Here is a 27,392-nt window from a genome sequence, read left to right as displayed (position 1 = left end):
GCACTCTCCTTCTAGCGACGGGTGCTGCATCGACATTGTACCATTAGCATCGCCGTCAGCTGTTGTAGAAATCTTTACATTGCTTATACCGTTATATGCACATCTCGAGATTTCCTTACGATTTTTTTAATTGAAACTCGATATATTTTCGTGTGGGGAAAGATTATTTGGTAATTTGTTGTATCTTTGTTTTTGTTACAAACTTATGCAACAACTTTGACTTTCATAGATTTACCAAGTTTTATGGTTACAACAACAACGGTTACATTGTTGCCTTTGTTTCCTTGTCGTGCTGCTGACAGTCAATTAATTTAAATTTCTGCTGTGTTTGTTTATTTGTTTGCTATTCAAATGTCTTGTTTTCCAAGAATTTTACGCACAAGTTAAGAACTCAAAATCTCTTTCCTATAAATATTAGAGTGAATTGAAGTTTGCGTAATTTATTATATTTTCATTGTGGTACCCCTCACCGAGGTGGGCTCCATTTCACAGGAGCGCCCTGCGCCTTCTGTAGAATGTGAACTCGTTACGCCGACACAATACTGGAAGGTACTAGGCGTATCTCGGCCTACGAAGGAGGGCAAGCACTACGTCCTCAAAAGAAAAAAAAAACACACGTAGCACAGGTTGTACACAGAGCTTGGAAAAATGTTCTGAGCACAGGTAGAATTTATCTGAGCCTCAGGAAGAGAAGTCTCCTTAAGAAAAATCATAACACGCTAGACGTGGTCTAAGTTAAAAGGCATCTCGGGAGCCTCAAATCAAGAGAGGATATAGCCCTTACGACGAAAGGGTTGGAGGGGAACAAACAACGTAAAGGTGCTGCTAGTTTTACAAATAAAGTTTCGACACAATAAAGTAAAAACTTGAGGAAGTTCCTTTGACGTGGGGCTGATCCAGGAGAAATGGACTTCATCAGGTATTTGGGCTGAGCACGCGTGGATTCGGCATTTAATATTCTAAATTGGAAGACAGGGTCATATCTACAAATTTACACTATTGAGGTCTTCCAGTACCCGCGGTGGAGCGTAATAATGAGCGAGTATTTGTCCTGCTATATAGCTCTTAATGCGGTGACACCATTAGGGGAGTACAAAAGGCTGGTGGCAGAAGATGGTCACAAAGAACGGTTGGTCCTAAGCGCGGATGTGAATGCGCACCACAATATCAATCGTTTAACTCCCTCTCAAAGGCGACGAAAGGGGAAGGCAGAGCTCCGATGGTGGAGCACGCAGTTTAGAATTCTTAAGCAAGTAAAAGAGATGCTTAAGATGACAAACGTAATGGGAAGCGAGGAGTACAGGGACAAGCATACAGGTGTTTCTGAGCCGGAGCGTCTTCGCTATGACTAGTGTGAGAAACATTTCAACCGTCTCGAATAGGGACCAAAATTAGTATGTAATATCTTTTGCTGGGAGACTTACGGTGTCGATTCAGAAATAAGTATATTCTACAGGCTGTCAGATCACTGCAGGCGGAAATCGTAGCTCTGAAGGGAGAAGCAGAAATTCTGGCGGAAGCATGCTTTAGCTGCAGTTGCGTCAGTATATAAATTGATAATCATGCGGTTATTGAAGAAGTATCATGGAATACAAAGAAGCATTGGATAGGCTTTGCAAAATTTCTAAGATCATGTGCAAATCCTGTGACGGTAGACTCACAAAGTTGCTCGTATCTCTAAAGAGAGAATATTTAAGGCTCAAGATGTGCATACTGACGTGCAGTGCCTGCTGGCGTCAAATGCTTATAAGCTAGACCTTGTTAGGAACAGCAGATGTAGGAAATGAGAGCTGGAGGAAGAAACGGTTTAACACTTTCTGTGTTCGTGTCCTGATTTTAGGGAAAATCCCAAATGAAAACGACTTCAGAGCTCAAAATGACAAAATTGGAAGGATATATGTATAAGCACTTTCAAAACCAAGGAGGAAGGAAAAAAATTTGACTCCGAGACCCTCTCAATACAAGCTTCGTATTCGGGGGCGTTCTTTAGTTTCTATTTTCGGCCCAGCCTAATACATTATGGATGAGCTGATAACATACTTATACGACATACATACATATTCTGATAATGTCGAAAAAGAATGTTGCCAGCAAAAGCATAGGTACCTTACTTGTATGTATACTTTTATTTTGAACATCTATACCGTTATGTGAACAGCTGATTGTGCTAATACAATAACCAAAGAAAGCACATTCATGTAAATACATTTTTTCTTTTAATTTTATTTTTTATATTAATGTGTTATAAATATTGAACTATTTCATTTAAATTTTAAAGTAAACAAGAACGCACTCACATTTACATACACATATCGAGTATTTATATACATATGTGTATGTATCAAGACCGACGATTCACAAAAAACCGCACAACCGTTATTTATTTAACCATTTTTCCGTCCGTCCGTTTACCAAACTATGCGCTGGAACTAACGAAATGAAACTGAATTGAATGAATTGATGTCATTCACACAATCATCAGGATGCTGTTATCCTTATACACACACACACAACATCATAGGCGCACATATACACATACACGAAAACATTCGCATTCATATTCGTATCATAAAGTGAGAGTTACATATAAGGAAAGTTGAGTCAAACACTCATAAAATTGAAGCAAGCGAAGACACTCGGTTCACGTCGTCGTTGCTCTAGTTTTGTCGTTTAACTTCGACAAAAGCTTATACCGCCATTCATATCCGGTAACAGCAGCCTTGCCAAGCTGATAAGAGTAGAGGAGTGAGATTGAGAGTAAAATGAGTTCGGTTAAAAAGCTTTCGTAATGATAATTAGCGCAGTACCTACATAATTTTACTAAGTTTATTTTGTGCTTTTTGTGGTAACGCCGCGGTTTTATTTTGATTATTGAAGCATTGATAACAAACAGGCTTGTATATTAGGGGGTTCGTTATTTATTAAGTTTGTTCCGTTTTCGAGACGTCACACCAAATTTGTGTGTTTTCGACTCAAAAAGAATCACTGTTTCTTTTCTTTTTCTTCTTCTTCCCCTCCCCCTCCCCCCTCTCATCCCTATTCCTTGTTCTGCGGGTCTATTTCCGTCTTCTTTCTTCTATCTCCATTTTATTTTCTTCCGTTCACTGCTTCACTCCTTTTCTCTATTTTTTAACTGCCCCCTTAATTTTCCACTGCCCTTTCTTTTCCTTTTGATACCTCTTGCCGTTTTGCTTTTTACTTCTCTTTGGCTTCCACTTATTCTTGCCCGCCATCTTCCTCTATTTGCTCTTAGTTTTCCGCTACCCACCCCTTTCCTTTTATAATCGATATCACTATTTTTGTCCTTTTTAATGTTACATTCATTTTTCTCACAGCCGTAATTTTGATTCCTCTTCCGCTTTCTACCCAACCCCTTTCTATTTTTCTTCCTCTTCTTCTTACTCTCCGTCTTTTCCTCCCCTCTCTTTCTCACTGTTTCACCTTCTCCTTTTTCCCTCTCTAATTCTTCTGCTACCTTTTGCTATTTCTTTTCTCTACCATTTCCTATGGCGTTTTTCATTGCAGTGCATTTCCCTTACCTAATTTTACTCATCCCATTATCTGCCACATCTTTTCCATTTCCGCTCCTACCCATCTCCTTCGATATATATTTTTCGATAATTTTTTCTACAAGGTGAAATGGAAAGGTGCGGGGCACGGGCAGATCACGGAGAGCGCTTCTCAATCCGAAATTCTTGTTGAAGGCTGATTGGCCAGTCTGAGGTGATGGGAATCCTTGCGATTTCACATACCTGTGGCGAATTCTGTATATTTAGTAGGCGAACTTCCGGCAGCCCCAAGTTCCTCAATTAGGGGGTTGGATGACCCAGAGGGCTCACTGTGGTCATATCAAATCGTTCCGGTGATGGTCATTTCAGTGACTTAATGAACCTCTGTACCAGAACGCACTGGACTAATATCCGGCAATATCGATAAAACTCACCAAAATGTTCAGACCCTCTTTCTTCTACCAGAAGAAGAAGAAGAAGAGGTCCTTGCGCCCATGGGACTCATGTGGCGACTGCAGTGTGGATTATCACCCTACTCGGCTGCCGTTTCGAAAACGCCCTGTCTCGGAAAACTTTTGAACAACGCCCTATTTCAGAATTTGTTTGTTTCAAAAACGCCCTATTTGAGTTAAAGCTCAATACATTTTGCATTAGCTGGGATGTTCATGAAAACAAATTTGAGATAGGGTTTTCTTCAACCGAATTCTGAGATGGGGCGTTTTTGGAACAAATTCTGAAATAGGGCGTTATTCAAACGTTTTCTGACTCTGGGCGTTTCGAAACGGCAACCGAAATATTCCGGATATTCGACTCAACAGTCTATATAGAAGCGATGACAGCGCTGTTTCAACGAGCATGTGAACATGAAGCAACAATCACGGTGGGATTGGAATACATTCGTGAGGTATGACTGTGCAGCACACTGTCGTAACGGAACGAAGTTCCTTGGAAAACACTTTTTCCACAACTCAAGGATGTCAGACCTGAGGAGCTTTTCAAATATATGCATATAATCAACGGAATGAATATAGAATGATGGGATTCTCAGCGAGGCTTTTGAGCATTCATCAGCCGTCTTTCAATATTTTTCATTGTTTAACTCACGAGTCATTCTATCAAAACGAATGTTGCTCTAACTGGGGTCAAAAGTAGCGCGCCACACCGACCAACCACGTTCACCTTTATTATTTAAAGCACAGCACCCTAATGTACATTCCGTTAATACCGAGACCCTTATTCCATTTGAAGCAATCAATAACATAAATGCGCTCGCTTGCTTGCCTAATTATGTTTGGTCAAAAAAATGCACAGCATATGGAAATGTAAACGTGCAGGACCTCATTTCAATATTGACATTCAAAATAAATGGAACAAAAAGAAGCCGACCGCTTGTATTTTATAAACCGTTATCTCGTTTTGTTTTTGTGAAGCTTTCAAAAGCAAAAGCTTTCACTTACTATCTTAATTGGACCGCTCGTATCATTTTGACCGGATATTGTGGATACAAATATAAAAAAAGTATGTACTCACATATGTACGTAAGCTCTTCACAACTGAGTAGAACGGTAGTGATAAGCCAGTACTTTTGTTGTTGTGATAGTATTGTTTAGTCAAGGTTGAGAGAAAATTTATTAGGCTATTTTAATATGCTTGTGTATGTATGATATAGTTTTTGAAAGAAGAGAAACAGGCTCTGTTGCAAAGAAATGAGCAGCTTTTTTAACACGTTCATATTAGCTTCACTTGTATGTATGGTTGTATGTAACAAATCGCGGCATGGTTAAATAACTCGCTACAAAACGAGTTGTGCTTAATAGCGGGGACACGAACCTCTGTGCTACGGCTTTTTATACTTAGCTGAGCAGAGCTCACGGAGTATATTAACTTTGTTCGCATAACTGTAATCCGTAACGGCATAAACTAATCGAGATAGATATAGACTTCTATATATCAAAATGATCCGGGTGAAACAAGAAATTCATTTAGCCATGTCCGTCTGTCCGTCCGTCGTTAAACACGATAACTTGAATAAATTTTGAGGTATCTTGATGAAATTTGGTTTGTAGGTTCCTGGGCGCTCATCTCAGATCGCTATTTCAAATGAACGAAATCGGACTACAACCACGCCCACTTTTTTGATATCGAAAATTTCGAAAAACCGAAAAAGTGCGATAATTCATTAAAAAAGTATAAAAGGAAATTATGTCAACATTCGACTCCAGTAATGATATGGTGCAACAAAATACAAAGATAAAAGAAAATTTCAAAATAGGCGTAACTCCGCCCTTTTTCATTTAATTCGTCTAGAATACTTTTAATGCCATAAGTCGAACAAAACTTTACCAATCCTTGTGAAATTTGGTAGGGACATAGATCCTATGACGTTTCTGTGAAAATGGGCGAAATCGGTTGAAGCCGCGCCCAGTTTTTATACACAGTCGACCGTCTGTCCTTCCGCTCGATATCGATATATCTTTACTAAACTCAGTTCACGTAATTATCTGAACTCACTTTATCTTGGTACAAAAAATGGCCGAAATCCGACTATGACCACGCCCACTTTTCTGATATCGAAAATTACGAAAAATGAAAAAAAATGCCATAATTCTATACCAAATACGAAAAAAGGGGTGAATCATGGTGATTGGATTGGTTTTGTGACGCAAAATATAAAATTTTGTAAAATGGGTGTGACACCTACCATATTAAGTAGAAGAAAATGAAAAAGTTCTGCAGGGCGAAATCAAAAGCCCTTGAAATCTTGGCAGGAATACTGTTCGTGGTATTATATATATAAATAAATTAGCGGTACCCGACAGATAATGTTCTTCCACCTATAGAACTATGGCCCACTCCCTTCTAAAATACTTTTTTTTAATACCTTTCGTTTGATACCCATGTCATACAAACACATTCCAGGGTTACCATAGGTTCATTTTCCTACATGGTGATTTTCCCTCATTTTGTCTCCAAAGCTCTCAGCTGAGTATGTAAATATTCGGTTACACCCGAACTTAGCCTTCCTTACTTGTTTAAAACTATATTTATGTTATTAATATTCTAAATTGTCTCCAATGCCACTTGAAGCGATTTCGAACACTGAGCTGGGCATCTGCTGCTTTTCTATTCTATTAAAAAGGGAATTAGTGAACTTCGGACTTGTCCAACGCATTCGATTTATGTGCTAAACCAGACTACAAGTGGCTAGCGGAGCTACGACTATCCTAATGTAGGGCGGTGTCTCCAGGTATAGATGTAAAGTTCTCTAATCTAAAAGACCAAACCAGCTTTCTGTCCAGTATGATTCCTAGATTTTTAACTAGTTATTATAAAAGTATGTTGTACAAAATGAATACAGTATAGAGTAAATTCTTTGTGTTTTAGCGACATTCGACTGAGTGGCTGTTTCCCTTTGGCCTTACCAATCAATAGGCATGCTGCGATGCCGACATTAACCCGCCCGGAATAAGACCCAAAGTTAACTGATCAATCAGGCGTTGTCAAGGTTTAAGGAAAAACGAAGAAATTCCGATTGGTCTGAAGTCCTTAGGAGATTCGTGAGAGCTTTTTCCAGGTGTAAATGATGGACAGTCAGGGTCAGGAAAACCTCAAAGCCCTTTCAAGCGCATGAATAATCTAAAAGACATTTAGGTCGGGAAATAATTAATAGCCTACACTAGTTGGCTTTCCCAAGGGGTCAAGATTCATAACTTCACACAGAATGCTCCGATTTTAAAACGGTTTTTTGCATTTGAAAGCTTCGCTACGTGAAATGGTACAGTTAATATAATTTGAAGGTATATATTATAGGGGCGCACAGTGTTTCGTGTAGAACATCCTAGCTGGACAAAATTATTTTATGAGATTTTCCGTTTCATATGCAGTCATTTATTACAACTACGTCATTTTTTTCAGCCATATGTTCTTTTTTTTTATTTTTTTTCCAAAAGTTTACTTCATATGCATACATTTGCTTATTTCATATACAGTAACTCATAGATCCAAAAAAATTTAAAGGAGTCAAGAATATTACTTTATTGTACTTAAATTGAATGGACTACAAATCTCAATACTCTAAAATGAAAGTTCGTCGAATTCTTCAAACATTTTTTAAATATAATTTAGTTTCTGTTATAGATCGTGACAAATTTTCTTATGGGAAATTAGTTAAAATAAATTTGCGAAAGCGACAATTGTAGGAATTGTCCAAAAAGGGGTGTCTACTTATTTATGTGAGTGACTGTACATATGTCCATACATGTTTTGTATTTATTTGAGTATTTATCCTGGCACTAAAATTTTTACAAAATTATTTTATAGTACCAGTCAGGAAAGTAAAAGTGAATTACAATAATAATAATAACAATGTAAATATTTAAATTAATTATGTGAAAATTACTTATTACAAAAACTTAAAAGTAAAGTATCATACAAAGTAGAAAAGACAATAGATTTAAATTAAATAAAACCTGATCCAACAAAAAGTTATAGGGTAGGTTATCTTTTGTTTGTTTAGAATAAATTAATTTAATTGGACGACAATACATGGTAGAAGAAGGTCGAGGATTCTGCCAAACAATGTTACCTTTTTCATACTGTAATTGAAGAGGAACGAAAGAAAATATAAAGAAAAACTCATCAGTCTCAGAACTGCATGTAAACTTTTGCTTATATGTACTATGGTCAGAGCTTCCATCGCAACCCCACTAGCTGATTAAAGTATACGTCAAGTTTGTAGGTAATAAACTAACAAAAAATTCTTGATTTGCTAAAACTAAACGCTTAACAGTTTTATCTAATACGGACTGGACATTAATTTCCGCACGTGTTTCACCCACATAAATTTCATTTGGATAGCATTCTGGTTTTTTTATGGTCTGCCTTGATGCTCCACTTCCGAGTCGTTTTGTACCTATGAGTCGTCGACTTGCTATCTACGTAGTATGTTAAAGCTTCTACATTGCTCAAGCATATTGCATCTGGCTCACATGTCATCTTTGTTCCGGATATTTGAGTGGTTTCCTGTGATTTTTGTATAATGTTAGCAACATTTCTGTTGCCAGACATACGCGTTGATACTTCTGCCGTATAAAGTAATTCACCAGGACTTCTAGATTGCAAGAAGTCATCCACTCGACGCCGTTTGGTTTTTTCACTGCAGCTAACAAAGTCCTTCTTTCGTCTTCCGGGGCCGAGGTTACCTGAAGAAGTGGTTGGCTGGTCTGATAGCAACTTTGAATCCACCGTTATTGTAAATGTGAAGTCTGGACCCGAAAGTCACTCCGAGTTTTTATTCAAAAATCGCTCCTTATGTCTTCCAGAAGTGTTCCACTTTTGATCCAGCTTCGACGAATATGCCGATATTTGTACGCTTAAACTTTTTATCGAATACTCGGCTGCTTCGCTTAAATCGTACTTAAGTACAACAAAACTCAATAATTCTTTATATCTGGTTTCCTTCGAATGTTGAACCCAAATGTCAAAAAACTCCGTTCTTGGTACGGTTATAACTAAACTGCTTTGTGTTGTTTATTTTCCGACAGGGTGAATAGTTGATGATTGTTGTGCTGCCATCTTAAGTGTCGTTGATCGTTCTGATTTGTTATCAGTTGTGCAGTATTTATATTACATTCAGGTATTGGCGTAGATGCTAACAAATGGGGTTGTTTTGTGTAGCGTTCCAGTGTGGTTATACCTGCATTAGGATTGCTTTGTATGTACCTGTTTTTATGCCTTGGTGACTGGTGCGGTAGGTTGTGGCAGGTTGAAGTCAGTGATCTTCGCCTTTTTGCTTTTGGTGTGCTCTTGTTGACCTTGTGCGTTTTTTTTTGTGTGTTTTATGGCTACGTGTTTGTTCCCTGTACCTGGGAATTGGTTTTGCCGTTTGAAGATCAGCTTTAAAGGTTCAAATATCTCGTCGGAGCTGGTACGTACATACATCCTATTTTATATATAGAGATAACTAAATCTACAAAAAAAAAATTTTAAATAGATGTGCAAAGAACTCGCAATGGTTTTTTCTTTCGACTTTTAGAGAATACTTGCGGCTATAACATATGTAAAATTTAGCCCGGATGTCCGCGGATGTATGTAACTTTTTTATCCCTAAATTTAAAAATATAGAGAAAAAATACCTTTTCTTCTTAATAACGGAATGTTTAATATATTGAAAATACTCTAATTGTGAAAGAATTACTATTAAAAAATTTTACTTACCTTCGAGCTTAGAATCCATCAAAAAAATTATATAAAATTGTTCACTTAAAAGAAATATGAAGCTTAATATTCAACAAGAATTTTGCAAATTAATCAATGCATTTTACGGCCACTCCTGCCTTCTTACTTCAATTACTCAATATATATGAGCAGAAATATCAAAAAAAAAGCAAAAATCCCGTTATTTTGTTTATTTTCTTTCATTTCTCATTACACTTTTCTTGGAATAAGAACTTTGTTTTTGTCCAGCTAGCTTGTTCTACACGAAACACTGTGGGGCGGGGCAAATTGCCAAAATGTAGTAAAAAATCATAAAATTTTTGTTTACACAGCTATAACTCATAAACGGACGAATGGATTTAAAAAATTCTACTTTTCAGTAAAACTATGAAATATTTACCTTCGTTCTGCATCAAAAAAATACTTGATTCCTTTCTTATATCAGCCAAATTGTTTAAGCAAAAGTAGCATTTTTATCAAAAAATACATGTGTGTGGTTGTTCGGTGTCAACTCAGTCAGATTCTTCAGGAAACGGCCTTCACCGACTGCCGGCAATAGAAGCACACTATTTGTAAAACTAAATATTGGGCTTTTATTTAGAAATTGTTAGTTTTTACAATTTAATTCGAAAAATTTAACTTATTTTTAAGTGTTTTTTTTTTTAATTTAGTGTAGCATCCAGTCTATTTATTTCTTCTAAGATATCCTTGTTTATTAACCGCAGTTTGGCGAGCTCCTTTGTATGATGTAAATAACGATATATTCTAAATCGAAGCTCCCGTGGTAAACCCATCAAGCACGGTTGTGGAAAAGCATCCACCAATGAAAGCTGTTCGTTGCGTACCAACATAAATACTTCATTACGTAGTTGTAACTCTAGTTGATCTAATTTTTGATAACAACCTTCCACTGATTGTTGATTTTCTGAATGTGAAATCACATAACGTGCAATGGAGAGACAGCTGCTACGTCCCACCAATTTTGTCGATGGATGTGGGGTTAATGTTATAATCATAAAGTCACCTGTTACGATTGCGGTTAGCATCGATTTTAAGTTATCATTTTGTTCACTTTTTTCAACAAGTGTAATGAGATTTTCCATAAAATATGTTTCATGTGGTGAATTGTATTCATAACTAGGTTTTTGGTTATGACATATTTCTACATTTCTTTTATCATATGCTGACCAAGGTTGTAGTGGAAGTAGTTTTATTTGTTTATTTAAATACACGTTTTGAGGTACAAATCCACTTCGTATAGCGATGACATATACAGCCAAAAAGAGAAAATGTGCTTGAGATAGTGCTTTTTTCTCTAGTAGTTGATATAGTTCATTCACACCGATGTATATACGTTTATGTGGACTATCCTTAATAATATTTTCCATATTTTTTTAATCTGAAATTAAGTTTGAGAAGGATTGTATTTAGGTTTTTGTGGATATTAACACGTAAGTCCAGCTTTTAGTGCGCCTTTAAACACAGGTAAAGTTAACTAGAGTTTAAGTTTGACTGTTCATCTACAACGTTGTTTATACTTAAATTAGTCAACAAAATTACAAAAAAAAACTATATCCAGAAGTGAGCTGGTACCTTTTTAAAGACCTTTGGCTCCATAAATCTGAATATTGAATCAGAATTTTTAATTTGGTTCTGGTTTTCGAGAATTTTTACGTTTCGAAAGACATGTTTGCGGCTGCATTCACTACGTAATAAGCTTTAAAGCAGACTTCAACTAGCAAAGTGGGTTTTAGAAAAAATAAAATAGAATTTTGAAGCGAAATGTTATACTTTCAAATTGTAAATGCAGTTTTGCCATTTAAAGAAGTTTTTGTACCGATAAAACGTAGTCAATACAGTAGAATAACGAGTTTTTGTCATTTTCAAATATAAATATCAGGTAAGGCAGAACCAAATTAAAAATCTACCTCGATATTTATATTCAGAGAGCCGAAGACCTTAAGATATGTAAGTATTTCATTTCTGGATTGTCAAATTACAACGTTTATCTTTTATCTCGTGCTTCCAATTGGAGATTACACTCTAGACGTAGTATTTTTTGCAATTAAAAAAAAGTTATTGCATTTTTAACATTTTTTCATAATTACCGATTATGGAAGGGAAAAATTTATATGGGAAATATAGTTATTTAATTAACGATTAGGAGTTAAGTATGAACATGAAAATAATCTCATTACATGTAAACTAATCTTAATGAAAACTCGAAATACATTTATGTAGTTTAACTTTTAAGGATGTGTTTTATAGATTGATGTAGACATAAGGCGCGGTATCCAGGTCAAAAAGTGTTTCCCCTTGTATGCCAAATTTTAGGCTTTTTCCTTGTAAAGTTTATTTCGGAATGAGTATTACAAATTTAAGTCTGAACGTAATTGTTGAGCGTTTCTTGGACCTGGCAACAACACACCTGTCGAAAAAAATTCATTGTAGGAAATATATGAAGAAATAAAAAAAATGTAGATTCTCAAATTATTGAAAACTGCAAGTTGGGCTTATAAAGGAAAAAATGCTTCAGCGTTTTCTTGTGCCCTGGATGGTGCGTTTAAAGGTTCATGCGCATTATACGACGCGACATGTAGCGACACGTTCCGACAAAATATTCGCGGCATTTTTGCACTTGGTCGTGTCGTGTCGTGTCGTACGACTGTCGCTAGGTATGCATGGCTCCATAAGAATACATGCAAAGAATATTTAGTCGCTACATGTCGCGTCGTATAATGTGCATGAACCTTAAACGTAGTCGAAGACCACGTTCACACATGCACACATGCACTACGGGCTTACATATGTTCCATTCCTAGGAACTAGATAGCTATCTGTCAAATTTTCACCTTTCCATTTTATTTCGTGCATGCAATTGGAGATCACACCCTAGAGGTGGTATTTTTTGCAATGAAAAAAAATTGGCATCTTTAAAACTTGTTCATAATTACTGATTATGGAAGGGAAAAATGCCTATGGGAAATCTAGCTATGTATTTAACGATTAGGAGTTAAGTACGACAATGAAGATAATCTCGTTGTATGTAAACTGAGTCTTTCGTAAGTAACCCCTAATCGGTAATAAAATAACTACGCTGAACCAAAAAAGTGCATGTATACTAAGAAAAAGTGCGTATATTGTTCATTGAAAACCTCTCCAAAAACCGTATTCATAGAATTTAAGAATATAAATACAATCAACAAATTTAGTCAAGCAGCTTAATGAATATGGTTCTTATATTATAAGAACAAAGTTTTGTCATAAATATAATTTTACGAATTTTCTCTTAGATCAAACGCAAATTTCCTAAATTATATGCAATTTGTCTTAAATTTTAAGAAAAAGTCGAAGAGAATTTCTATGAAACTTTTTCTTAAGAAAACATGTACGTTTTGGTTCAGTGTAGATTTCCCTTATACATTTTTCCCTTCCATAATCGGTATCTATAAACAAATTTTAAAAATGGCTACTATTTTTCCTAGTCCTAGAACCATATCTAAAGTGTCATCAAGAAACTGAAAAAAAACATTCCCATGGATGGGACATATGTGATGGATAGATTAAATATTGTGGATTTTTGTACATTAGTGCTTAAAGCCTGTGCACACGCTTTTTTCATAAATATTTTGGAGAAATCAGAATAATGTCATAACTTAACATTCGGTATGCAATAATCTACTCCAAATTTAAGCGGCCAAAGTGGCAAGGTTAAACTCTAGTCAGCCTGATCTGTAGTTTAAACATGCACTTAAAACCCAGCTTTAAGCGTCGTGTATGTAAATTCATAGACTGTGTTTACACACACCAAGTTTGGGTGCTGAAATTCGTTGATGTAGGAAGAGGGGGTAACGGACGAGTACCGAGTTGCTAGCTTTCGTCAATTCGCTTTTCTGCCTTTCTTCTTTCGACACATGGTTTTAACTGAATATTTCTTATAAATATGAAGTTTTTTTGAATTTAAAGTAATATTTTTTTTTTTTTTTTTTGTAATCTTGATTATCTGATGTTTTTTCTGAATTTTCAAAAAATTTGTTAACATTTGACACGAAATGTCAAATAGTTGCACTCCTGATAGTTAATTATATGACTAGATTTCCTTACAACTTTTTCGTTTCGATAATCGGTAAAAAGTTACACTTCTCGAGTGATATCTCTAATTGGAAGCCCAAAAGAAAAGAAAAATATTTGACAGCAAATAATTAGTTCTTAGATATGGAATATATGTAAACGCGTAGACTATCAATTAAGGATTTAAGCGCCAATTAAACTTCCTTAACCCTAACGCCATAGTCGTAACCATAGCCATATCCATCTCAAATGTGATCGATTGATGGTGCTTTAACCTAAAAATCGTGAAAATTTCATAAAAATTAAGAAAACGCAAAAAATTACAAACATATTCCACAAAAATTTTAGTCATAACGTGTCCAAAACAATGAATAAAATCTACAAAAAGTTATTAAATTCACCAACTCAAATATTTTTAGGTTATGGATATGGCGAGAAACCAAAAACGAATTAGTTGGCTATGATATGGTTATGGCTTTAGCGTTATGGTACGGCACCATTAATCGATTATATTGATTTCCATAAGGTTGGTTCGATCCGCTGTTTTATCTGGTTATGGATAAGTCACCATTGATTGGCCTTTATTGTAGATTAGGGCATGTATAAACGGGGTCTTGGTAGCATAATGTGATTGCGTAAAATACACCCCTGTCAAATCATGTGGAAAACACAACCTTAAAAGCAAACGTCATTGCAAACTGTCATTCAGTTCTTTCCATCGAAAAATGTAAACAATCAATTAAAATGATTCAGCTCGTTTTCTTGATATTATACTCACGAACAAATACACTAAATACATTTATGAACATTTTAACATACATAAATAAATGCCAGCAGCATCATAAATATATTTCACAACTACACTATAGGCAAATTGTCATCCTTGGAAATTTTACTTTTGAGAATATAACATTTTGCAATGCATTTTTAAATGGAAACTTTGCAGATGATCTGAGCTCATCATAAGTCGAGCTTTAACATTGTAATAATGTGTTTTTCTTAATTTTAATTGGTTTATTTTTAATGATTATATTACCTTTATTCATCAACAGTTTTTCACGAATTAATATTATTTCAAAACAACTTCTGCTTTTAAGCCGAGGGAATCGCAGAACATATGGTTAAACTCTCTTTAAAAATTTAATAGAGAGCGAATGACAGATATATATATTTGGTTGTATGTAAACAATGGACGAGTTGCCAGGTCACTAATTTACTGCCTTGAAAAATACACGACACGTTTTGAATTTCGCTGCTCAATAAAAGGATACATTCCAGATTAGGAATAGAACACAGCGCAGCCACAAAACAAAAATATGAAAGATGAAAAGAATAATAATTTAATAAAACTTAAAATAATTACAACGTTGGAACCACTAGTGTTTGCTAACATAACAGAGAAATAGCACATTCCTCTATAAATCCCCAGTATCAGAAGTGTAGTGAGGTAATATTTTAATGGACAAAAATTATGTCAAAATTTTAGTCAAAGGCTTTTTTCATATGTGAGCAAAAAAATGAGATGAATGAAACAAAACTTTTGTGAATAAAATGTAAAGATAAAATTTTAACGTTTTAAAACATCATAAAAATTCAGATTCTACACCAAAAGTGTTTCATTGAAAATAACTATTTATGGCGCATAGAAAAGTATGTCAAAAAGCAGCAACTAAATTTAAAATCTATTTTTTTTTTTTTACTATGACTATGCGCCAATACTTTTTTAAAACAGATTTGACGCTTTCCGGATTCCAATTTAAAATTCCAAAATCGCACTGACTATTCTAAAATTTAACTGAAGCTTTCGCTGACTATATGGCGGCCACCATGGTGTGATGGTAGCGTCACACTCAAAACTTTAGAAATAAGGTTTTTTAATTAGAAGAAAATTTTTCGAAGCGGGGTCGCCCCTTGGCAGTCTTTGGCAAGCTCTCCGAGTGTATTTCTGCCATGAAAAGCCCTTAGTGAAAACTCATCTTCCTTGCAGATGCCGTTCGGAGTCGGCATAAATCATGTAGGTCCCGTCCGGCGAATTTGTAGGGAAAATCAAGAGGAGCACGACGCAAATTGGAAAAGAAGCTCGGCCTAAAATCTCTTCGGAGGTTATCGCGCTTTACATTTATTATTATTTTTTTTCGCTGACTATACTAAAATCAAACTAACGCTTTCGAAAAATTTACCCTACCAATTTTCAGTTTTCTAAAATCCAATTGACGTTTTCTAAATTCCAATTGGCAAATTTAAAATCCGATTAACTCTTTTCAAAATATGCTTGACAGTTTCCAAAGTCCACCTAGAATTGGTGTAGTAACGAAAAGTCAAAACCGTTTATTCTGTTACTTTATAACAATTTTGCAATGTTGCAGATAAACAGTTTTGCATGTAAATGCAACAAAAACGATTTGAGCCAGATACCTAAATCCAGATATAAGTTTGGTTCAATTCGTAGGCCAGATAATTTAATTTCTTGTCCTTAGTTTGGCAATGCTGCCTTTAATGAACCATATTTTCATAAATAGTTTTCGCCGCCTGAATGAAACACAACAGCGACATCTGCCTATCACTACTTACTGGATGATGGCTAATGTGATTTAAAATGCCGCATGCCAGTTTTCAATAAATTTCTTTTGAGAATTAGGCCCGGTTTTTCAGTAGTTGGTTAAGCTAAGCTTAAACTAAGTTTGCTTAAACTCTAGTCAAATTTAAACTCTAGTTAAACTGCTGAGCAGTTTTTCAGTCACAGTTTAAGGCCACGTTTGGGGTATGCGTTTTTGTGCGGCAACATTGTTTTTTTCATTATCTAGATAATTTGTAGATACGAAACAACTGGATTTCGTTTACCCAACAAAAAAATTCTTCAGCGAAATATATATCTAGTTCCGGAAGTGATATCCAACATCATTATTTATATATTCTTAAGCCAGATAGTTCTCCAGTTGATATCCAACTTCATTCTCCAATCACTATCCAACTTTTAAGAAATTTTGTAAAATTAAAAGTTTTCGATTTGATCTCCACCGTCATTAATATTTTCAAATTATTATCCTAATTTCGAGAGATTTTGAGAAACTTACAGTTCTCAAATGAATATTCAACACATTTCTCCAGTTGATATCCTACATTGCATATCGAGTTGGGATGGAGTTGGAAAAAATCTCCAAGGTGGTACCACCAAAACCAACAGCTGTTTATTGTGAGAAATATACACGAAGTTGATAGCAGTAATGAAGCGTAATTTAAAAAAATAAATTATATAGGCGGTCACCGTGGTGTGATGGTAGCGTGCTCTGCCTACCACACCGAAGATCCTGTGTTCACACATTAAGCGGGTTCGCCCCTCGGCAGTGTTTGACAAGCACTCCGAGTGTATTTCTGCCATGAAAAGCTATCAGTGAAAGCTCATCTGCCTTGCAGGTGCCGTTCGGAGTCGGAATAAAGCAAGTAGGTGCCGTCCCGCCAAATTGTAGGAAAAATTAAAAGGAGCACGACGCAATTTGAAAGAGAAGCTCGGCCTAAAATCTCTTAGGAGGTAATCGCGCCTAACATTTATTTATTTTTTAAATTATATAATTTCATTTTATGTTAGTGAAAATACTGTAGTATGGAATCTTACATTTGAGTCCAGTTAGAGAACCACAAGTTGTTAATTAAATTTTTTCAACTTTAGTAATACCATTTTTTATTTCACAAAAATTCCCTCTTTTGCTGAGTATGCTATGATTCTCGAGTTGAGCCACTGTTTCGAAACAACTCTTGAGATTTTAGAAGTATGTCTAGTTATCAACATGAGCTCTGATGGTACTATAGCCAAAATGCTTGTTGGGTATATTCGACGCCATTTCGAACGAACGCAAATAAATGTTAGGTTAGGGCCCGTATACGTGTTACAATCAGTGACTGAAAACCATTTTCACTCAAGCAATAACTATGCAACTGTCAAACTTTTTTTTTAATTATAATAAAGAATGTATGTATATAACGAATACTATTTGCCGCTAGTACAAATATGCCATTAATCCCAACCACCTTTTAAGAGCTATTGTGATTTAAAAAATGAGTTTCGATCACGGATCGTAACACGTAATATGGGCCTAGAGTTTAACCCTGCTAGATCGGCCGCTTAAGCTCAGCTTAAACTTCAGTTAAAGTAGACTGAAAAACTGCAGAATAAGTTTAAGCGTAGTTTAACTAACAAACTGAGTTGAACTTGTACCGAAAACCCGGACCTTAGTGTTTCGAACTACACCTAGGATAAGTCATTTCTGGGCATGTGCCGAAACTTCAAAAAATCAGCGTTCAAAAGAGATGTGAGCGAATCAATTAATAAAAATAACAAGATATATATTTTTTAAAATCTGGCTTTATTTTCAAAGCCCTTTGTTATAGCCGCCGTGTGATGGTAGCGGGCTCCCCCTAACGCACCAATGGAGCTAGATTGAAGTCCTGGCAAAGCAGAGTCAAAAAATTGCACACCGGCAGTGGCTTGATAAACACTCCAAATGCAATTCTGCCGTTTGTAGGAGAATTTAAAAAGAAGCAGGACGAAAATTTGATGTGAAGCTCAGCCTTAATCTCCTCAGAGGTAAATCGCAATAAGTATTTATATATTTCCTTGTTAAAGCAAACACTGATTATGCTGAAAGTTTAAGAAACAGATGGTTTTTTGAGCTTACTTATTTATGTGAATTCCCACGCCTTTGAAACGATTTTGGCAAATTGCTTTTATTTTGTATCTTAAAATTCTTTACTTTACTTTTAACTTACCATCATTAGGCGATGTTGTGGGATTATTTGATTGAGTCCCTGATTTTCCAGCAATACGCAGTATTCTATCTTCACAGGGTAAATCACAACATTGTAAAAAATTGTGGCATTCAGGATAAGCTAGCTATTGAACGCGTGTGCACCATAAATTTTTGCGCTCCATTAAATTTGGAATTGCACAGAAAAAATATGTTTTTGTTCCAAAATAAATTATTTAAAATTTTGTTCTAATGTGGCATATTTTCAAGCGAAACGATGGAAGGAGAGGAAGCAACGATAGCAGTATTATTTGTCACCGGTTTTAGGAATGAGCGGACTTGCAGGTAGTTCAATTTAAATGTTATCGTTTCAACTGTTGGGATCCAAACCAAAAGAACATTTGTATATGATTTCATTTAAAAATCTTCTGTTTTCGTGTCGACCTCCGTAACTGTGTAGCTCTCGGGAGGGAAAGATACGAAGAAAAATTTTTGATAATAAAACTCAGCCTTTTCAAGCAAATATGATATTAATAACTTGATGCGGTATACCTCCGGAGATATTTAGACCACGTTTACACATGCACTAATCTACAATTAACCACAATATTTGATATACGCGTTCAGGAACTATATTATTGGCTGTCAAACTTTAACGTTTCTCTTTTATTTCGTGATTCCACTAAGAGACTACACCATAGAGGTGGTCTTTTTCTATGAACAAAAAAATCGGCATCTTTAAAATTTGTTCATAATTACCGAATATCGAAAGGAAAAATTTATATGGGCAATCTAGTTATTATTTAACGATTAAAGGCTCCATTACTGATTCTGGTAATAGTCTAGTTGAGGGGTCGACTGCTAATACGCTACCAAAAATATCAAGAGAGGTGTCAAAAGACGCGTATTAACCTCGAGAACAATAATCTGTAGGCGGAAAAGAAAAATTTTATCTCTGTCCGGAGATATTTGCAGTTGAAGTTGGCGATTTCCATGTGGTTGTTGTTGTGTTTGTACCCACCAAAAAAATTGTGCATCACCGTGGCGGTAGCCACGGTTAAACCACACACCCGGACGTGGCATGGCGTAGCCCAGGGTTATTTTTTATAAGCGCGGCCAAAGGCCGCCAACGCCGAAAGGTGTTCTGCGCAAAAATACTATGGATCCGACCCCCGGTTTCGGAGGTACCCGCGGGTCTTTTTTCGGTTTTTCGTTAATATCTTTTGAACGCGTTAATATTTTTATTTTCCGCCTTCGGATTATTAATACTGATGTCAAGACGCGTCTTTTGACACCTCTCTCGATATTTTTCGTAGCGTATTAGCAGTCGACCCCTCAACTAGACTATTACCCTGATTCTAAGCATAGACTTAACTTGACTTGAGAACTGTCACTTACAGTTCTGTTAAATGAACATTGTATATTATTGATTACTCAAAACTTAGCAACACTTATGCCGTCTTTCAGTGAGTTTTACAGCTCCGGCTCACGCCCACTTCTCACGGGAATGCTCTGGATCATTGAGAGACTTGAGAAGCAGATGTCGTGAAATTTTCACACGTGAAATGTGTTGTTGCATTTACATGCAAAATTATTTATCTGGCTCAAGATTTTGCCACCGGATGATAGCTTTAACTTGAAGTTTGTTGAATTTTGATTTTCTATGTAAGTTCTAAGTGACGTTTATATTTTGAGATACTATTTGTTTGTTTCCATTTAATTTTGACATTTTGTCATACAAATTGACATTTATTGATTATGATGCCAGATTGTATGCGCTAAGTGGAGTATAATCGTGGCTAAGTTGCCAAGTTTACGCCAAGAAGCAATGTCAGCTCAGAGATCAAACGAAGAAAAACTCTTGCAAACAGGCGCTATTTGGGATTGAGTGGGCAAAAATCACAGAGAATATGAAATGACCCTCGGAGTGCTAATAAGAAAAGTTCTACGGAAGATTTAAGGTCATGTCAGTAATGACACCGGCAAGTTTTAAAGGAGGTGTTTAAGATGGGCGGTATGATATGATCTTTACACTAATATGAAGATAGTGTAACGAATAAAAGCCCAAATGCTTCGCTTTTAGGTCATGTAATGCGAATGGGCGAAAATGTATCTCTATCAACACCCATATTTGAAAGCAGAGGAAGATGGAGACCTCCATTGATTTGAGAGGCAGGTGCTGGTGTTAGAGAACGATTTGTTATGACCACAGGCGACCCTCTAGGCCATACCGCCCTCCCACTCCTTAGATCCATGAGCAGTTCGGGGTCGCCAGAGCCTCAGTTGTTAATGAAACAGGATTTGCTACGGATAGGTGAGGTTGACAATTGAGTTTGGAAAAGCTATGTATTACGCTGGCAACCTGAAAGGGCTGCGCTACACAAACCCCTTGAATCCGGTATTTTAGTCGCCTCTTACGACAGGCATACCTACCGCGGGTATATTCTAACCCCCTAAGCAGCTGGGGCGGTTTAGAACCCCTCTTTATGGTATGTGCAGGGCAGATTAAAAGCTTTTCATGGCCGATATAAATGCTCTGAATGCGGACTTATTCGAAACCGAATATTGGTATAAAAGAAATTACAAAAAATCGAAATGTCAAATGAAAAGTAATTTATGTACGGTTGTGTGTGTGCATTTCGTTGTGGTGTATGTGCATGCGTGTATGTCACTTGAACAATTTCGAATTTTCTTTCATCCTTAGTTGAATTGTACCACCAATAGCCACAATGACGGCGAGTTTAGGAAGATTATGTGGCTCCAAATTATTAGGAAATACTGCTGTAGTTGGTCTCCAGCAGGTATATATATTCTTTTAAATGATTGTATTAAAATTGCAGTGAAATATTGACTGGAAAAAGTGAATTCTTCAAGAGAACTGCATGTCTGATGTGACACAGTTGCATGGGAGGTGTTAAAAAATTAGTTTGTCATGGAATCCTTGATTGCAAATAATAATTAACAAAACTTAATGAAAACTTCAGAAATCGTAGTAAAAGTACGGCTTTTTGCTGCGTGTTTTAAAAGGTTCAGATTTAATAATTTTGTAGTTGGAAACTTTTTCTTGCGTTGCTTACATAACAAGGTGAATGAATGTTGTGCTGATACCTGAGTATTGCCTATGAAATATATAGTAGATTACCACACTCATTCTATCGAATAAAACTGCAATTGTATATAAAATTATACTTGTCTTCATCAAATTATAAATTAACTCATGATTTGTTCATTAATTCGTTCATTTACAGACCAAACAGCTGTCGACCGCTAAAACCTGGACGAATGGACATAAAAAGGTTTGTATGTTATGCTGCTGGCATTGCGCCGTAAACATTGTAATTTTATAATAAAAAAGCCAGTGGGAGTGCGACGACAAAGAATTAATTAAACGTGTAAACTTATGAAATGTTTATTGTTGCAGTATTTCATAATGCAAAATTCAACATAACCTCAATGTTAGTAGTGGGTGAAGAATTTAGGAACACCTAACAAGGCTTCCAAGTTGAAGAATACTAAATAAAAATGGGCAAGGCGTAGCGTCACTTACCTAAATAACTAGGAGGCAGTTTTTGTTTTTTGAAGCAAGGCACTGCCAAGCTAGTTCTCTTTTTAAAAGAATACAGAAAGCCGTTTGAAAGTTGGGGCAAAAAATACAAATTAATGAAATAAGGAAAATTAAATTAAACTAATTTTTAATATAAAATCACATCTAAATTTAATAACACTGTAGATTTTCAGTTACTTTTGTGAGCTCAATTTAATTTAATTGAATAATAATCAAATTCTCTGTATGTGTAATATATAGCTCATTGCATCGGCTGGTGCCGTGGCCGGAAGTGTAGGTGCTCTGCTCTTTGCTTTAGAGAGTTCTGTTCAGGCGTCTGGCACAGAAGTTCATCCACCAGCGATGCCGTGGAGTCACAAGGGTCTCATATCATCCCTAGACCATCAGAGGTATGAAAGCATCAAATACATACATATACGTACATACATACGTGTTTTAATTAGAAAAAACAGATTAAGTCGACATAAGCAAAAAGTTATGTAAATACATTTCTTAGGAAAGATTAATAATATGTTAGTGCAATTCTTCCTTAACATACCTGTTCAAAGCATGAGCAAGTTAGCTAGAGGGTAGCTCAGCATCCCACAGAGTAGTGACTCCTTTGGAAAGCTCATGAATGTATATTGCCTTGACTGCAGTCGTTCATTCACAAATAGGGTTCTTTGGAGTACGTCAAGGCTTCTGAAAAATCCTCGGCGGCGATAAGATACAATTTCATTTCTCTCCTGACGTTGACGGTGTTACTTCGGTGAAGTGTAAGATGGGGCATGATCATTTATTCCCGATCAGGAAAGTGTCTCCCGAGCGAATGAACATTTAACGCAGTAAAGCGTGTAAGTTTTCTTTCTAGCCAAGGTAGAAAAATATAACAGAAAATCCCTTCAAAGGCGATTAGGCGATACTTCCCTTGTTAACTCATTAGATAACTTGTTTAGTCTACTAATCATTAACAAGACGTGAAAGTATAGAAAACTATACTAGGAATCGAATAGACAGAACAGAGTGAAGAATCGTCGTATCCGCGCTCATAAAATTACACTTGGGCAGAAATCTAACTGCTACAGAAATTATGACAAAGCTCTGCAATGATGAAACGAAACTCCTCTTATTTAGCCATCTAGTGGGTGAAACGATCCACTGAAAACAAAAAGATTCAAGATGGATTGCATGGCGAAATTTAGCTTAAGTTATCACAGTAAGTTTGCATTTTAAGCTTGGCTAGTATGTTTCTAGGACGAATTGAGTTTCACTCGACTTCGCTCGGCTATTATGTTTCTAAGAAGAATTGAGTTTCAATTAGTCGACTTAGTCCGTTATTGAGGACGAAACTATTATAATCTTTTAAATATATATATAAAATTTTCAGTATCCGCCGTGGCTACGAAGTATACAAGCAAGTATGCTCTGCCTGTCATTCTTTGCGTTACATTGCTTACCGTAATTTGATCGGTGTTTCGCACACCGAAGCAGAAGCTAAAGCTGAAGCTGAAGAAATAATGGTAAACCTTTTTAAACTTATTTTTCTTTATGTTATGTTTGGACGCTTTCATTTGTGCATAGGTGAAAGATGGCCCTGATGACAATGGCAACTACTATGAACGTCCAGGCAAGCTATCTGATTATTTCCCTTCACCATATCCTAACGAAGAAGCTGCTCGGGCTGCCAACAATGGTGCATATCCACCAGATTTGAGTTACATTGTATCAGCACGTCACGGTGGTGAGGATTATATATTCTCTTTATTAACTGGTTACTGTGACCCACCAGCCGGCGTGGTTTTGCGTGAAGGTCAATACTTTAATCCGTATTTCACTGGCGGTGCTATTTCCATGGCTCAAGTCTTGTACAATGAGGTGAGGTGATTTTGAAGTCAATGCTGTTATAATATATTTATATTTGTATCGTATTTTATAGGTAATTGAATATTCTGATGGCACACCACCAACTACGAGTCAATTAGCTAAAGATGTTGCCACCTTCCTTAAGTGGACTTCAGAGCCAGAGCATGATGAACGTAAGCAGCTGCTAATTAAGACAGTTGGCATTCTTTCCTTTTTGGCTGCAATTTTCTATTATATCAAAAGGCACAAGTGGTCTACATTGAAATCGAGGAAGATCGCTTTTATACCTAAGGAAAAATAAATGGTGGAACCTGTGAGTGATTCCAAAGTTAAGTAAACAAAGAAGCATTAACAACTATAAATGAAGATAAATTATGTGAAAATTAAATACATAAATACGCAATAAGCACCGCCATCAGCTGAAGAAAGCGCAAAACTTCACTGCGGGGAGTAGAAATTATTGAAAGTACACAATCTGCACTCCCGAAGGAACTTAGAAGAATTGGTACAATTTAAACTAAAGATTACACTTAACATAATAATTAAAATTAAAACAAATAAACCTACAATTATAATGCTAAAGATAATAATTGTTCTTTTTTATCATGAGTCCAGTCATTTTAGGTAAAAATAGATTAAATCTCGGAGCTAGAGAAAAGAAACTGAAAACTTGCATATGCCATTGCTTGCATTACTTGCATTATGGCATTGCAAGTGTGCACTAAAAGTTGCAAGAAATCGCGAGTGAGCGTCTCGGGATATTCGAGATCAAAGGTCGCAAAATTTAGTTTTTCGCAAATGTCTTCTTCCTGTGGCTTTCTAGCGTTTTGCGCTCAGTACGAAGTTCTACACCATAAAATTCTCCACAAGTCCAGCCTCAAGTATTATTTTGTGGGCTCAACCATTTCTGAGTTATAACGCGAAATGCACCAGCAGTCCCTAAAATTTTCCATCATTCTAATTTAGCGATTGATAACGCGAATTCCGTTTTAAGAATTCCCACAAATTTGATATTTAAACTAACACTTAGTCGGCAACAAAGGAGGCTAAGAATTATAAAAAATGGGCGTGTCGCAGCCTATTCCTGGACTCACGTCTGTCATCACAATCCGGAACTAAGGCAATTCGAAAGAAACTTTGGTGTAATATTCTTCATAGAATAATAACAACGCCCGCCTGAAATGATCAAAATCGGTCCACCAAATTGGAACTCACAACTTTAGTTAAAACTTAACCCCCTTTCCAAGACAGTAGACTCTTCATTAAAAGCATATATAGTTTACCACAAATTAGGGGTGCGGACAAACTTTTCCACTGGAAGGTGATAAACTGGGGGATGCAAGAGGTTGTTTAGCGTGATATATAGCCTTATAGCAACACGGCTTCTCCAATCCAATTCTCAATCTCACTAGCACGAAGCTATCCTGTTACGCATATTCGGCGGGCAACTCGCGAGTTCCTAACGGAAGGAGTGACCCAGAAGGTCCGACGTGGTCATATCAAATTTTGAAATGGTCGGGAATACACCAATGGTGCTAGTTTACGGAACGTACCCGATCTATACCAGTCAAAGGACTGTCAACATCAATAACACTTCCCAAATCCTTTGCAGTTTTTTATTGCTTATACAACATTGAACGTCGCAAAATCTCACTGCGCACTCGCACCACCGGGTACCTACCACCTATCGTAAGAGGCAACTAAAATACCAGATTAATTCAGAGTTGTGTAGCACAACCCTTTCAAGGGCTTGCCAGCGCAATATATAGCTTCTACAACCTAATTATCAACCTCACCCTCCCGTGTATAGGGGTGGTAGGGCGGAATGGCCTTGAAGTTTTCTTGTGGTCATACTAAATCGTTCCCGAGATGGTCGCGCTAGTACCTTAATGGTGCTTGTTACCGGATCTGCATCCGGCAAAGGACCATCAACATCGATTACACTCCTCAAGGCCTTCGGGGAGTGTCCTTATCGCTACAACAGCGCACTCGCACAATATCGGCTGGCTATAAGCAACATTCCACCAATTAAATACCACTTTGGCAATACTGTTGGTGATATTTGGCGGCTCGAACACATCCGGTCCGAGTGGGGAAAGTGGGTTAGGCACTATTGCTGTTTGGACGGCATCAGGTCCTTTTGAGAAAATTGTGGCATTTCGCTTTTCTTTGTGCAATCGGTGAAGAAATGCTAAGCAAGTTCCCATTGGATTCTAGTATGATTTTGACCCTATCATTTAACTTACCGAAATTTGTTTCCCCCTCGGTGCGCTCAAAATTTAGGAATCCAATACGAGTCCGAAATATTTGAAAAATATGAGCCTCAGAAATATGATCCCGATATGATGAAAAATTTGCGCTTTTTGCCAACTTCAGAACAGACATTCATAATTTATTTTGGAAAATTTTTCATTAATATTAAATTTGAATAAAATCATAATGTTTCTTCATATGAAAATGCTCCCAATGTGTTTTGAACTCGAAATCAAAACAAGACAGCCTATAAAATTTGTGTGATTGTAGCAGCATAAGTGTGACAAGAAAAAATTTCACCTCCAAACGATTTCATCTAGCAATGGTATTCTCTATCATTTTCGTTCGGCCTTTACGTTTTCTACTTTATGTCAAACAGGAAGGCGACAGCAATTGTTAAATGTTATCGTTTAAGACAGTGCAAATACACTAGCGATTCACCTCGAAAGTTCGCTTTGTAATAGAGAATGAGGCCGTAAAATTTTTGAATTTCTCATAATATTATCAAATTGCGGGATCATATTGAGGCACATATTTTTCAGATATCTTGGACTCGTTTTGGAATCCAAACCTGTAAGCGCTCCGAGAATGTTCGAGGGGATTTTACCCCAACATACTTACAACGAATAGTGAGAGGCTCTGAAACACACGCTTAACAAATGCTTCGCTATAAGTCTCATCGTGGAGCCTACGAAGTGAAGCTTTAGTTTAATCAGTCCATGATCTCAGACTAGATTGTGTTGCACTACTCACGCAGATAAAAGCCCAGACACACAAGATTTTTGATGCCACATCGTGCGCTGACTGATGACTTGACGCATATGTTTGTATGGGGTGAGATAAATAGCCTATGCAAACACATGCTATCTATTCATCTGCTGCATCGAAAATCGTATGTGTTCGGGCCTTAAGCGGCCATACTGTATACGGTATAAACGCATGTTATTCGATCCTTAAACTGAGCAATTATATTCTACAATGTCACCTACCATATACATATATAAACCCAGAGAGAACCACGCTGCACGAGGGAAACTTCGATCAGTATATAATATGGATGATTCAACATAATCTATAGCAAACTCATTGTATGTCCTGCATATCAACACTTTCCACCGGGCGATGCAACAAAAGTTTTCACATGGCCTCAATTAAAAAACATTGGGTACTCCTGACGACAACCTATTACTGAAT

At 36.5% G+C, this 27,392-nt stretch overlaps 2 protein-coding genes across 8 annotated transcripts; one reads left to right on the top strand and one right to left on the bottom strand.

Moving 5' to 3' along the window:
- Nucleotides 1-10,295: 10,295 nt before the first annotated feature.
- Nucleotides 10,296-18,836, bottom strand: ntc (nutcracker). 6 transcript variants are annotated; one of them, XM_067786353.1, is made up of 2 exons: nt 18,561-18,836; nt 10,296-11,124 (listed from the first exon to the last, which is right to left on the bottom strand). In XM_067786353.1, exon 2 carries the CDS (start codon nt 11,111-11,113, stop codon nt 10,388-10,390), a length of 726 nt encoding a protein of 241 aa, XP_067642454.1. In that variant the 5' UTR covers nt 11,114-11,124; nt 18,561-18,836; the 3' UTR covers nt 10,296-10,387. The 6 variants fall into 6 exon arrangements, with proteins under 6 accessions (XP_067642454.1, XP_067642455.1, XP_067642453.1 ...); XM_067786354.1 differs by lacking the exon at nt 18,561-18,836 and adding an exon at nt 14,575-14,825; XM_067786352.1 differs by lacking the exon at nt 18,561-18,836 and adding an exon at nt 14,616-14,825.
- Nucleotides 18,837-21,178: 2,342 nt separating this feature from the next.
- Nucleotides 21,179-24,535, top strand: Cyt-c1 (Cytochrome c1). 2 transcript variants are annotated; one of them, XM_067789964.1, is made up of 6 exons: nt 21,179-21,339; nt 21,787-21,834; nt 22,344-22,492; nt 23,470-23,602; nt 23,664-23,957; nt 24,019-24,535. In XM_067789964.1, the coding sequence occupies exons 1-6, from the start codon at nt 21,268-21,270 to the stop codon at nt 24,244-24,246; spliced, it is 924 nt and encodes a 307-aa protein (XP_067646065.1). In that variant the 5' UTR covers nt 21,179-21,267; the 3' UTR covers nt 24,247-24,535. The 2 variants fall into 2 exon arrangements, with proteins under 2 accessions (XP_067646065.1, XP_067646064.1); XM_067789963.1 differs by lacking the exon at nt 21,179-21,339 and adding an exon at nt 21,467-21,623.
- The last annotated feature ends 2,857 nt before the right edge of the window (nt 24,536-27,392 follow it).

The sequence above is a fragment of the Eurosta solidaginis genome, chromosome 5, assembly GCF_040869045.1.
Source record: "Eurosta solidaginis isolate ZX-2024a chromosome 5, ASM4086904v1, whole genome shotgun sequence".
Lineage (NCBI taxonomy): Eukaryota > Metazoa > Arthropoda > Insecta > Diptera > Tephritidae > Eurosta > Eurosta solidaginis.
Note: the sequence above shows the minus strand (reverse complement) of the source record. Positions and strands in the feature narration are given on the sequence as shown.

What these genes read in the sequence shown, in the direction of transcription:
- ntc (XM_067786353.1), bottom strand. Translation starts at nt 11,113, where the DNA reads ATGGAAAATATTATTAAGGATAGTCCACATAAACGTATATACATCGGT.
- Cyt-c1 (XM_067789963.1), top strand. Translation starts at nt 21,510, where the DNA reads ATGAAAACTTCAGAAATCGTAGTAAAAGTACGGCTTTTTGCTGCGTGT. An exon ending in TCATCCCTAGACCATCAGAG is followed by an intron (nt 22,493 to 23,469) that starts GTATGAAAGCAT and finishes TAAAATTTTCAG; the next exon opens with TATCCGCCGTGGCTACGAAG. An exon ending in CTCAAGTCTTGTACAATGAG is followed by an intron (nt 23,958 to 24,018) that starts GTGAGGTGATTT and finishes CGTATTTTATAG; the next exon opens with GTAATTGAATATTCTGATGG.